The following is a 14173-nucleotide window of genomic DNA, read 5'->3' as shown; positions in this document are numbered from 1 at the left end:
TAAATGTGTAAGCTGAAGCCCTTAGAATTTATTTGGATTCAGGATTTTTAACTGTAAAACTGCTCACTCATATTGATTATTAAAAAGTTATTTTAATAATGCTGGAACCTTGGTCTTTTGAATAACTTACTGCATACTCTACGTACAAGGACAATTATTCATAACAAGAAATTCATAGATATGTCTTAAATTTGAGTAAAAATACAAAGTTTTTTGGGTTATTATATCGTATATCATTGGTATGGATCCTGTTAATGGAATTGTAAAGATTTACCCAGATGATGTAAATTCACCTTACAACTTCTACATTTCTTTTTGTTGCAGATTTTAACAGCTTTAGATCAAGATGACCAAGCTGGAAAGCAAAAACTTGCCTACAAATTAGAACAAGTCATTGCCCTGATGAGTATAGACAGCTGAAAACTGTTCTTCCAGGTTACCCTGGAAGGGATAAACCAAGCCGTGCCTCAGTCAAGATTGTCATCTTTACCAAGTGCAAGTTCGGATTGGCTGGATGCAGGGTCTTCTGCTTCCTCTTCTTCCTTCTATGAACCTCATGGATAATACTTAATGTCCAGTGGATTAAAGGAGGACATACAGTGTGGAAAATTGGGATACAAAAACATTCTAATTAAGACCTCTGCTTAACTATTACACTATCGAGTATGGAAAGCTTGAAGGTCTTTTATGCTCTGCTGCTTGTGGCTTCTTTCCCTGTCAAGATTTGGCATGGATTGAATATGAACCTAGTATTAACGAATTTTAAACCATAAAAATGGAATCTTTCTTTGGCAGAAAAAGGCATTATTGATATCCCAGCTTCATGACTCAAGTTGTGTCTTCATGAAACCTTCAACATGGAGTTTCAAACTAGAACATTCAGAATTCCTTTAATCTATCAGAGGCCATTAGAAGAAAGAAGTTATTCTGCTTTTCTTATCATTTTCCCCATTCAAACAACCAAAAACTTTTTGTCCTTCAAGCTATTCAATACATCTGCTTCATTACACTATTCCCAGCAACTGAAATTGCTTGATAAAATCAAAGTATGAAGCAACAAAAGAGACCATGCAGATAGCTTTCAGTATGCGTAATAAATGACTTATAAGCTAGATATAAGAAAACATCATACACCAGGTTTCAGTTTCATCTTAAAATGCATTGAACATTCATTTTCTATACCTTTGATTTTCATCATATGACACAACACCAATAGTTTTCCTACTGTAAAATGCACACTATCTTAAGTTGCAGTTTTTGATATAGGTTGGTTTAAGTGAAGTCCTCACATTCCAAATGGTACAATCAAAGTTTCACATTCATTTGCCTGCAATGTATAATAATATTAGAAATTATAAAATAAATTCAATTATTTAAAAAAGGCACATGAATTTTGAGTATTTGGATCCATTATTTTACATACAGGCAATGACTATGTGAAGTTTTATTAGATCAAGGTAATTGAATACACTTTAGCACAATTCACTTTAGACCTAACATGTAATATAAGATAGGAAAGGGAATGCTATCATCAATTTAAACATAACTAAGCCATTTTCATGTGTTCATTTAGTCTTATGAGGATTAGAAATGCTCTTGAAGGCTTGAAATGTAAAAGTGCATCACTTGTTTTGAAACTGCCATTTGGAAAAATAGGAGCACAAAATTATAATAATCATGCAAAAAAATAAAAATAAAAAACAGAATATCAGCACAACTTTATTCGGAGTGACAGAAGAGAATGTCACCAATTGAAAAGGTTAGCATTGCTTGCAAATGCTACCAGCATAAGTGACAAGTAGTTTTAAGTCATTTTACGGCTATTGCTTTGCAATGCTATGTTATTCCAACAACTTTCCAAGGTTAATCTAACTTGTTTTTGTAATTTTGCTGAATTTACAGTTCAGTATTTTGGAAGGTTACATTGTACTTATTCTTCGCTCTGGGACAGTAGTAACGCATACAAATCTTCCTTTTCTGTAAGCATTTTTTTATACCAATAACACACATATAGTTTAATTAGATGAATACTCAAAATGAATTCAATTTGGAACAAGCTGGAAACTGGTACAAAATAATTGGTTCATGTCTATTTTTGTTCAGAGCACTTAATCCCTTATGCACCTTATTTGAACTTTTCATAGCATTTGCTTTGAACTGGCTGATGGTTACTGAACTATACACACTTTTTACTGGAGTCTGAAGCTTTGGCTTGCTACGACATTTACCAATGGGAAGAAGAAGCATCACACTCAAAGAATTGTAGACAAAACCAAAGGTTACGGTGGCACAACATTGTCACATCTCAAAGGCTTTCTTCTCATCCTCCTGAGGATAATGATGAAAAGGACAAAACAGTATGCATTTTTGTCTGCTCCAGTCCCGATATCTCGCATGAAATGTAGGAAGATGATAAGTAAACAATTGGATTTGCACAGGTGTACAGAAAGAATACAAGTAGACCACTATGCTATCTAATTCAATCAACCCTATCTTCATTTGTATGGTACATATTTTTCCACTTTTTTTTCAGATAAAATGGCAACCTCAGACAATTAAAATATAAAAAAGAAAATAAGTACATATAGAAAATGTAATTTTTCGTGTTGACCATTGTGAGCTTCAAAGCTGCCTGTCTTTATTCCCTTCAATTTTTCTGTTTTATTATTCTGAACTTCTTCTTGCCTTGAAATCTGCCAGATTTGTGCTGTGAATGTGTAGGGTCTTGGCCCTGGAGTTCCAGAGGTACATACCTTAGCTTTCAGGGTTTTTCCTTTTTTTAGTTTTTTGAACTGAAAATAGCGCATGTTAATACAGTTAATTCTGAGAGAAAACTAAAGCCTTGCTGATGATGTGGATGTGGTTTCCATTTTATCCCTCCCTTTTAAGTTCCTTCCTTTTTCTGTCTGCCTGAGAGCATTGATCTGAGTGGTTTGTCATGTGACTATATTCAATGTTAAGGTGGAAACTTTATCAAAGTCTTCAAAATAGAATGAGTTTATGAAATAAATAAAGTGGCATTGAAGCAGTTTAAAGGGGTTGTCTGACTTTCATAAAAAATGTGTAGGTGGCCTGGGCAGCTGTAGAAAGAAATATACAATTACTTACCTCCTTCAGTGCTCCTGGTCTCCTGCACCATGATTTGTAGCTGCTGTGCACCTCAGCTCCGCTAACTTCTACCAAACTGACATGCTTTCCCAACCCCTGTCCCAGTGACTGATACATTGCTGGTATATGGGATGGGTGAAAGTGCCAGGCAGACGGAAGTTGCCAGAGTGTGAGAGCGAAGCATGGGAAGTTGCTGGAGCGGGAGATCAGAAGTGCTAGAGAAGGCAATTATAATTTTTTTACAGCTCTCCCTATCCCACCTATGGATTTTTGAATGAAAGTCAGACAACCCCTTTAAGGCTATGCCATTGGTTATTACATAAATCTACGCCTTCAAATTTGGCCTTAGAGTATTATAGTTCTAAGGCTCAAAAAAATATCTACAAGGGTTGAGGTCCTAATCCAGGCTACTTAAATAATTCATTACTTATACCGGCACTGTTGGAAGCCAAGACTATTCTAATCTATCCCTCATGGGGGACCATTGAAGCCTATTGTAAAAAAATAGAGACCGAGTGGACTTCAGAGCAGGGGAAATGAAAAAGTATTTTCTATTATATTTCCTGGTCATAATATTAACATTTTTCAGTGAAATAGAAAAGTTGGATTGCAGGAAGGATTTAGACATAAAGATAAACATTTTTGTAAATTAAAATAAAAATAATATACATAATGATTGAATAGTAGAATACATACAGTACTTTATTTCACATTGAGATTAGCTTCACAAATGTAAAATCTAGCACCCATGTGTCATATGCCATCATGGCTTACATAATGATCCATTCATTTTTACTCTATGCATGTAGAAACAAAAATATCTACAAACATTCCACAAACTCCTTTCAAAGGCTGTGTACCGCTTTGTCTTTTACTGAATCTCCATCCTGCTTAAAATGTATTTAATACGCCCAGCAGCTTTGATCATTAACAGATTACTTCCCCGTGTAAGTATTAGATGCTCATATGTTAATGAGTGCTTCATGTATGAAAGCAATGATCTACAAAGTGCTCAGCTACTCTTTTGGAAACAGAAGATAAACAGTAGATAGACCATATGGTCCATCTAGGCTGCTTTTATATTGTTTTTTTTCCTCTTACTTTGGATTAATAAGAGAAAATAAGCTAGAGCTATATTAATTGCTCTCGGAGTTTTGTTTCTACAACATGCATAGTAAACATGTATGAAATTACTGATATTAAAAATATATTGTGAATATTTATTAATGCTAGACTTTACACTCAGACAGTCCCGGGGTTACGTACAAGATTGTAGCCACAGCCATAATATTTTTTTGTTTCTGTGACAATTGGATTTAAAAAATTTTGAGTTGTCATAAGAACCAGGATTAACAATAAAACTTAATTGCAGACTTGCAGTAAATTACCTACACTCAGGGGTCTGTTTGTAACTAGGGGTCATCTGTAAGTCAGGTGTTCTTAAATAGGGGACCACCTGTATTTAGTTTAAGGTTGAGTAAAGCATAAAGAGCTAAAGCATTAGTGCACAAGAAGTGTAACCAAGTTTGCCCATGATGTCTGTTTTACTTCTAGAGATATTAGTATCACTTAGTTTTGATTTCATTAGGAAGGCAGCCAGGAATTATCCTCTTGATAAACTGCAACTTACTTTGCTAAAAAATGTTGCATGTAGACATATTTTGCATATTAACATGGCTACAACAGGAAGAATAACAAACCTAATATCAATGTAAGTAAATCAACAAGATTTCCAAACTTTGAATATAGCTCTAAAACTGGTCATTGACCTTAGGTAGTTCAAGGCTTAATGCTATCCAACAACTATTTCTCCCGACAAGGTCTTTTCAAAAAGCTCATATGGCAGATCACACATTGAAGTATATCATGACCTTCAGGTACATTCAGAGTTTCCTTCTGCTATTTTCCTTCTGCTATCATACTCAAGATTTTGTGAGTCAAGCCAGATAGAAGGTGTGCATCCCACTGGGGAAAGAATACCCCTAGTGCTGATCCACCTTACATTGCCCATACACATAAGATTGCTGCTCAGTCCCACCAAAATTAAGAATGTTCAGTTTATGTCATCTAATGTCTGGTCCATCTACAATATATTTAACATTTTAACAGTTTCTTCAAATGAACTAAAGCATCATATCTTATTTTTATTATACAAACTAATTATTATTCTGTGTCAACAATGTGGAACAGATACAATAATAAACCACTTAAAATGCATTTTGAAGATTTAATTTTAGTCATTGAGAATAAACTGTACATATGTATTCATAAAAATATAAGAATTAATATAATAAAGATGTATAATGAGAAACTATTCCCAAAAGTTTGATGCAGGGCATTAAACTTCATTTAGAGAATGATGACTATTTCCTTTGTGAGGCCATATCTAATGTGGGATATGGATTTTTTAACTTTTAAGGTTGACAGTGTTACAGCCCTATTTAATCTATCGAATCATCCAGTTATTCCAGGAAAAAGATGTTTTTTTCTTTCATTTAGAAGGTCAAGCGGTATCTCTATACCAGTATGTATACAGGCAGTCCCCGGGTTACATACAAGATAGGGTCTGTAGGTTTGTTCTTAAGTTGAATTTGTATGTAAGTCGGAACTGTATATTTTATCATTGTAATCCCAGGCAGAACTTTTTTGGTCTCTGTGATAATTGGATTTTAAAAATGTTGGATTGTCATAAGAATCAGGATTAACACTAAAGCTTCATTACAGACACATTTGATAACTGTTACAGCTGATTATTGTAGCCTAGGACTAAAGTACAATAAATTACCAATATCCAGAGATCCGTTTGTAACTATGGGTCGTATGTAAGTCGAGTGTTCTTAAGTAGGGGACCGCCTGTATTTGTATTATACCATTACCTAAATTAGTGGAACTGTATACCCCAATAAATCTACAAAACATTCCTCCAAATACTAGTGTTAATTCTGTTTTTGCCCATAAATCCCCACAATGTTATTTGTCTGCAAAACTTTATTTTTCTATTGCCATTCCAGTTACTTACTACTTCTTTGGACGTACATGATATTTAGCTATATATAAATCATATCCCTCTAATACTGTGTGATAAAATTCTCTTCTTTACTAATACATTTGGCATTGGCTTCCTTTACATGTTCTTTTGTGCTCAGTTAGTGAACATTTTTCCAACAAGTGTCTTCCAGGTTTTAGGTATCTAAAAGAATATGAAAACTCCCAAGGTTAAAAGTAGTGACAACACATATGTTAAATGCTTCTATTAAAGTTCTGTTGTCTTCCTGTATTATTACATTGAATCTAAGGGTTGTGAAATTTGCAGTATGTGATGCCTTACGCATTAGAAAGTGTTGTATTTTAGTAAAATTCTGCACATCAGAACTTGCTCAATGGCTATGCAAGATTTCTTTCTGACCAGGAATTCTAATAAATACTCTTCAAGGCAAAAAACTCTGCAAAAATCCTTTTGGCTACAAAAGTTTTTGATAAAGTTTCCACCTGTATAATCATATCTTTAGAGTCCAGTGTTACCGAGAGCCTCAAAGAAATAAAAAAAAAAATTACATATTAGAAAGGAGGTTTTTATTATCCTAGATATACTATTGAAATTGGAACAAAGAGTTGTAACTTGGTAAAGGCAAGCTTCTGTAACTTTGTTATAATTAATTGTATACCTGTGTATGTAAATATAATGCATTCCTATTTTGCAGTCCAAAACAAATGAAAAAAACTATTTGTAATATAGAATAAAGTTTATTTAAAAAATGTTATTTCTGTCTTATTACTTAATAAACCCTAATTTTGCATTAGGTGTTGTATTATACCGATTGCAGTTCCGAAAGAAGCAGTTCCATAAATATCAATTCACTTTTTGATGTTCTACTAAAACACATACACTAAGACCTCAGGTACCACACTAAAAGGTTTACAATATTTCTGGGTGACATTACAAAAAATACCACTTTAATGTAGCAAGGGTCATTTAAGTCAAATATAAGTTATTTCAACATTAGAATAGGTAAGGGCTATGTCATGGAATGCTTAGTCTAAATCTTAAAGGAAAGGTTTTATCCTTCATTTTGTATAGTATTTCTGTTATGTCCTTTTTTCACATGAAATGCAGCAGATGTGTCATGTCTTGTGCACCAGTTTTTCAGTGTACAAGACATGAAAAAGCCTAATTTATTACAACTTGCCGACAAAAACTGGCCTTTCTGTAGATTCCATTTCCAGCACCCCAGTGCTATGGTGGAACGTCTTGGTAAATCGCCCATGTCATGCTGTGGGTTTGCTGTTAATTAGGACTGGTGCACAACGCACCAATCTTAATACATTGGCTCAATGTTTGTGGCAATGGTTTAACTGGTAATGAGGTTGGATTTTTTTTCTGCAATTGTTTTTGGTGTTTGTTGGTCACATTTTTTTTACAAACAGTGGCAGTGGCAGGCATTTATCATTCCTGGATCTGAAATTCTTGCTTCAAAAAGTTGCAAAATAGGACGTTTATGAAGTCACTTTCATGCTTTTTGCATGTGCATTTCCCTTTTTGCAGATGTGCAAACTGGGTTTCGTTTAGCCAAATTTAAAATCTGAGACATTTGAAAAGTTGAAAAAATTAGCTCACTCTTTTTCCAGTCAGCGCAGCTTGTTAATCAAATATAATGACTCAATCTGTTCGTTGATACAGGAGACAGCCCCTTTGGTGAGTTTAATTATATTTTAAAGGGATTTTCCAAGAGCATATTGGTGGCCCGGGAGGGCGTCAGTTAAAGATTCTTAAAAAAAAGGGCGCCGGTTAAAGATTCTTAAAAAAAATGAACATTTACTTACCTTTGTGGCCGCTCCCGTTGTTCCTGGTTGCCATCACTCTGCCCCATACCACACATAAACGAACAGGGGCACAGAAGCCGAGGTGGCCATCTGGAAGCTGAACATAGCATGGCTTCGTGCTCCTGATTGTTTACATGGGACATGGACCAGAGTGATGGCATGTTTTTAACCAGCACCCTCCCGGCCACCAACAGGTTTTTACAACCCCTTTACAACCCCTGAGATGAAAGGAGTGGCAAATCCTAGTTTTGAGTTTGAGCTTACCCCTCCATCCTTCATCCCCCTCAATGGTAACCACTCTTCGCACCGGCACCAGACTTGGCTCTTAACCATTTTAAAGGAAACCTACCAGTACAAATGGTTGGTGTAAGCTGTAAATACCGAGCACCAGCTCAGGGTGAGCTGGTGCCGGAGCTTTCTTTCATTAGTGTTATAAACCGCTGCATCCTGGTTTAAACACTTTTTAATGTTTATAGCTGTAGCTGCTTCGGTGCTTGGTGCACACAACCATGCACACGCCTACTTAGGAAATGGCGGTGATGTCACGCACGCACGGTCACACGCAGCGCTGAAGCAGCTACAGCTATAAATATTAAAAAGTGTTTAAACCGGGATGCAGCGGTTTATAACACTAACGAAAGTAAGCTCCAGCACCAGCTCACCCTGAGCTGGTGCTCGGTATTTACAGCTTACACCGATCATTTGTACTGGTAGGTTTCCTTTAAGCCTAGTATCATTGCTCTCCGATTATGTAATGAGAAACTGTGGTGTTTCTACAGTATGTTTCATTTTATCAAAAAGTGAATCAGTTACATATGTCAAACTTGTAAAACATCTTTCTTGAGTATGGCATGCTTATTGCATATTTATCTAATTTTATTATCCAATATAAAATATCTGCAAATTCTTTGAGTCTGCAACAAACATGGGTGATCTTTCCATAGTCATGCTATGTACAGTGTCTGTGTAGGAAAGGTCGCCTACAATAAACTTACTCATGTTAAAGATTCTTATCTTTCAAATTGCATCAGGCTTGTCGTTATGTGATACACAGAACCAGAGATACAAGCAGATTCTTGTCTTTCATATGATATCATCTGAAGTCATGGTCACAACTACTTAAGTACCTATCTCAGACTCTCTTCAGCTCTTTTCAGTTCATTTGCATAACGCAATTGTGGAGATTTTTCATATAAGAAGGCATGCTCGAAATTAACTTTTGCCTCAAGGGACCGGCAGTTTATTGGGGTAAAAGATGGTGAAAATGCCCCTTTATATTGCCATTTGGTTTCTTTTATGCTGTGTTTGGACCATAAAATTCAATTTAATTTATGTTCACATATTTTTGCTTACTGCTTGGTGTTTAGCCATACCTCTTTGAGCTTTTAAAAAGTAAAAGTCCACATTTTTTTCACAAAAAGTTTGCACCACTTTTACAATTTGTTTTATATAAATTGTCCTGTTTTCTAAAAAATATTATTATTAAAATATAATTGAGTGAGGAAAGTTACAGCATAAATTGTATTATATATACAACTTAGAATGAGCACAGATCCATTCTATAGAAAATTATATATCAACTGCTCCCTCTTTTTAACATACAACTGCAGATTACTAAATACTCTATTATTATCGGTACATGTTTCCTTCAAGGCATAGACCAAATGATAGCGCATAATTCCTGTGGGAATTGCTAGTGAGAAAATAAACTTCTGTGATGAATCTGTCACTGCTGTTGAATCATTTGTTTGGCAATAAGGAGCTGACACACTTGATTCAAAGGGCTCTTTGCTCTTTATCCTTTGAACACAGAATATACAGATTATTTACCAGAGTTGTAAATAATTTGATGAACATATTTGTCAAAAAAAATCCTTGATACAACCATTTGTTTGGAACCACACATTTTACATTTATTGTACATTTGATTTTGTTGAGTAAGAGGATGTGAAGAGTAGGAAATATGTCCTTATTTTAACATTGTGACATTGTAACATTCCCTGCAGTGATATTGCATGAATTTTGATGTTCACTGTGTAATTAAAGCAGAGAATCTGAGATTATTTTCTGCAAGTTTATATTGAGCCACACATCTTATTTAGATGTGGATACACACAATAGACTTTTTTATTACATGCATCATTATACTTTTCACATTTTCATAGAATTCATTGATTATTTTACTCAAAGCATAAATGTTGTGCTTGTTCATACATTTTTATTAATTTTGAAAAATAGCTAAGGAACTACAGAAAATGAAAATAGGAATAAATTAAATACGTGAGGCTAGGATTCTTAGATAGTATGCTCTGGTAAACTGGTACCTTAAGCTGTCAATCAAATTGAACATAAGCTTCTTGCACAGATACATTCAAAAGCACAGATTTGCAACCAAAAACGCTTCTACTTAATATGAGTTGCAATATATATGCAGGATATGAAAATAAATCCCGCAATGATTAAAATTTTTGTAAATCTCACATTACGTCCTGTTTAGAACATACTGGTGCAGATTTGCTTACTCAGTCCTGTCGCAATCCCACTGTGCATTGTCCGTCGAGGATTTGGGTCTGCCGTGATTCACTAAGATCGTGCAATTCATGATCTGGTGCACCTTGCACACTTCACAGGCAAGCTAGGTTTTGATAAATGTGGGCCATTGTGTGATTACTGATCAACTAATTTCACTTACAGCAAACCATTTAAACATACTTGTTCATATGTGCAGTTTTTTTCCATTGTGTAAAAAAAGTTATGAACTAATGTAAACCACTGAATAACACAACTGAAATTGTGTTAAAAGGGTTGTGTCCTAACAACAATGTTTATCAAAGCATTGTGGACATGTTTGTAATATACACCAATTTTGCCTAGTTCTCAATATATTGACTTGCCAGTGTCCCCATTACGTTGGCAGTTTCATTTTACAGTTGTCAACCGCTACTTCCTACTAAGCGGCCATGTAATCCGGACTGCTCACACTCATTCAGCCAGAATTATAAATCCTGGGTCGTTCCTGCAAATATATATGCGTCCCAATGGCTGATAACTGCTGTATGCTTTTGTAATCCCATCTAAATCCCAGCTGTCCTTATATGGCTTGTAAGCAGGACATATCTATGACTAATGACGTATTTTTATAGCCCAAAAAGAGATGTTGCTTTATAGTTCTCTATATCAGAGTACTCAATTACTCAACTACATTATCTAAGGAAAATTCCACCTTTCTTGCATAGTAGAAAGTTGCTGCCAACAGTGACCACATGGACTAAATTACAAGGATGAGGTGACGTAAACATTTACAGCCTGTCTCCTCATTAACTAGCAACACCCCTGGGGCTATTTTCGGGCTGCCTATACTTCTCTTGTAGGATGTATGACTGTTCTGCCTACAACTTTCTCCCTTGCTGGCTAACCTGATCCTAGGTGACTCTATTGGTCCTCAAATCCTATTCAGACTCTGCATGTTTTTTAATTTGCCATAGATTCATCAGGGGGTGTTTGCATTTGCTTTTAGTATTATTCATATGCATCTCTAATTGGCAGCAAAGTGGTTACTGCAAATTGAGTATTGATGCAATTAACATTGGCGGCATAGCGTGGTGTGCCTACGGCATACGTTCTAGGAACCTCATAGTCACCCACTGACTGTGCCAATCATTAAGACTGGTACTCAATATGCCATTCCTAATACATCACCCCAATGTTTTTTCTATATGTGGGTTTTTAGAACTTTATAAGCATGTTGTAAGTATCTATTTAATTATCAGTTCATAACAATAAGCACATTAAATAGTCAAGCAATTTAGTGACATACTTTATATGTGTAAGAGTAATACCTGGGTAATAATGTTACAATGACTCCATTTAACATGGCTCCAATTTCATTATATTAATCCCCTTGTATTTATTAGTGTAAAAACAGACTCAGGTTTAGAAAGGTTTGCAAAAAAATCCAGGCACTCTTTGAAGCAGTTGGCAGAAAAAGAAACCCCTATTGTTTAATCCAGTGTTTGGATAAGAAGCAAGCACAATTTTGAGGGATTACTTAACATGAACTGCTTTATATTCCAAAGAACATCAAATAGATAGCCATGGAGGAATTAATTATCCAGCAGTACAAAAGCCTGCACACTCTTCACAGGGAATTCTCTTTATAATTAAAATGATTATGGACTGGACTTATCAAGAATATATTACAGCAACCACCTTAAATAAATATTATGGAACACAATAATTGGAATGCAATGAGAAGATTAAAGTACTGCATTAGGGGTTCTGAATCTTGTTAGAGAGAAGCAAAGTAGCTGACAAAAATTCGATTTCATATACAGCTAAATCATTTTCACCTGGCCTGGAAATTTTACAGTTCAATTTAAATTTAGGATTACAATTTAATTTAATCTGCTTCCAAAGGCTCATGAACAGAGATTTGAGAGAGGAGGCTCAGAGGGCAAGAATATGAAGATCCTGTGAAACTGTCACATGTGCTAATGTATCTTACTAATGCTTGGATGTTGTTAACTTTTTTTCTGTACTACAGAAGGCTAGCAAAATTTTCAACTAGTAATCACCATAGAATTTGTGCTGTAAATTCCAGGAATTATTCTTATTTGAATGCTTATAGCAAAAAGTTTTTTTTTCATTTAAAGCAGAGACTGTTGTAGAGTGAAAAGTGAGGACCCCACAGCCGTGATCATAAAAGAGCCTTTCTTTTTGGTGCTGTCAATCTCTACCACACAGTTTCCTATATTTTCTTGCATCCCAAAACACAGACTTACTTTACAAGACTTTCATAGCAGTGACATAGCCCATCTATTTTGTGTAAAACATATATTGACATAATTTTAGTACAGGGTCATATCATATTCCAGCTACTGGAAAGCGATATAGGAGTTATGCTTTACAATAATAGTCTGGTACGGGAAAGCCATGTCAAGCTTATGAAATGACATTGGTATAAGTATATTGGTCATATTTGATGGTGTAAACACTTTGCAGAATGCATGAAAAACTAATGACAATCAATTGAAATTACAATAAATTAGCAGTGTTGTCTTTGCAGTTACATGTTCATTAGTGAGCAGAGCTGTGAAAAAAATTGGTACCGAACCCAAACCCCCAACAGTCACATCCATGATTAGTACTAGCACAGGTGGTAAATGTTTAAATTGTGGCTGCAAGTTCAATGGCTGAATTTTAATCACTGTGTCCACTGTGGTATTTGGTATGATATCATCGAGGACTAATGACATGTTAGTGCCGGCGTGCTTATTGATTTAAATGCTGCTGACGACATTGCTAGTGGCATTTAAAGAGTTAAGACTCACAGGGGATAATGGGGAAGGTTTGAACCCGGCTTCTAAATAACCGGGCGGGGAGGATGGGGGTTTGAGCTGAACCTGAATCAGGACCCAAATGTCAATGAAGTTCAATGAAAGTTCAAGGTTTAACAAGCAACCCTTCATCAGATACAAGGTTCAAATAATTAATATATATCTATACCAAATACATATACAATCCCATCTTAAGTCACAGGGTAAAACAAAACAAACCCCCTAGAAATAAAACCAATAGAATTGTTAGAAAAAAATCTCTGTTACTTACTTGATATTAGTAGTGCTGTGAAACATAGTTTAGTACTGTGTGTCAGTGGGATGGCAGCTGTACTCCATATAGCCACCAAAGTAGCGGACAAAAATTCGATTTCATATACAGCTAAATCATTTTCACCTGGCCTGGAAATTTTACAGTTCAATTTAAATTTAGGATTACAATTTAATTTAATCTGCTTCCAAAGGCTCATGAACAGAGATTTGAGAGAGGAGGCTCAGAGGGCAAGAATATGAAGATCCTGCGAAACTGTCACATGTGCTAATGTATCTTGCTAATGCTTGGATGTTGTTGACTTTTTTTCTGTACTACAGAAGGCTAGCAAAATTTTCAACTAGTAATCACCATAGAATTTGTGCTGTAAATTCCAGGAATTATTCTTATTTGAATGCTTATAGCAAAAAGTTTTTTTTCATTTAAAGCAGAGACTGTTGTAGAGTGAAAAGTGAGGACCCCACAGCCGTGATCATAAAAGAGCCTTTCTTTTTAGTGCTGTCAATCTCTACCACACAGTTTCCTATATTTTCTTGCATCCCAAAACACAGGACAGGACTATGTAATTACTTTACAAGACTTTCATAGCAGTGACATAGCCCATCTATTTTGTGTAAAACATATATTGACATAATTT

The 14173-nt window shown here is 35.2% G+C and overlaps 1 protein-coding gene across 1 annotated transcript in view; it reads left to right on the top strand.

Annotated features, from left to right (window-relative positions):
- Nucleotides 1–6736, top strand: part of PLXNA4 (plexin A4) — a 467309-nt gene extending 460573 nt beyond the window's left edge. Inside the window, exon 32 of the mRNA XM_072147475.1 lies at nucleotides 325–6736. Coding sequence (XP_072003576.1) covers nucleotides 325–420 — 96 coding nt within the window. The 3' untranslated portion in view covers nucleotides 421–6736. The remainder of the gene's footprint in view (nucleotides 1–324) is intronic.
- The last annotated feature ends 7437 nt before the right edge of the window (nucleotides 6737–14173 follow it).

This window comes from Engystomops pustulosus, chromosome 4, assembly GCF_040894005.1.
Source record: "Engystomops pustulosus chromosome 4, aEngPut4.maternal, whole genome shotgun sequence".
Taxonomy (NCBI): domain Eukaryota; kingdom Metazoa; phylum Chordata; class Amphibia; order Anura; family Leptodactylidae; genus Engystomops; species Engystomops pustulosus.
Note: the sequence above shows the minus strand (reverse complement) of the source record. Positions and strands in the feature narration are given on the sequence as shown.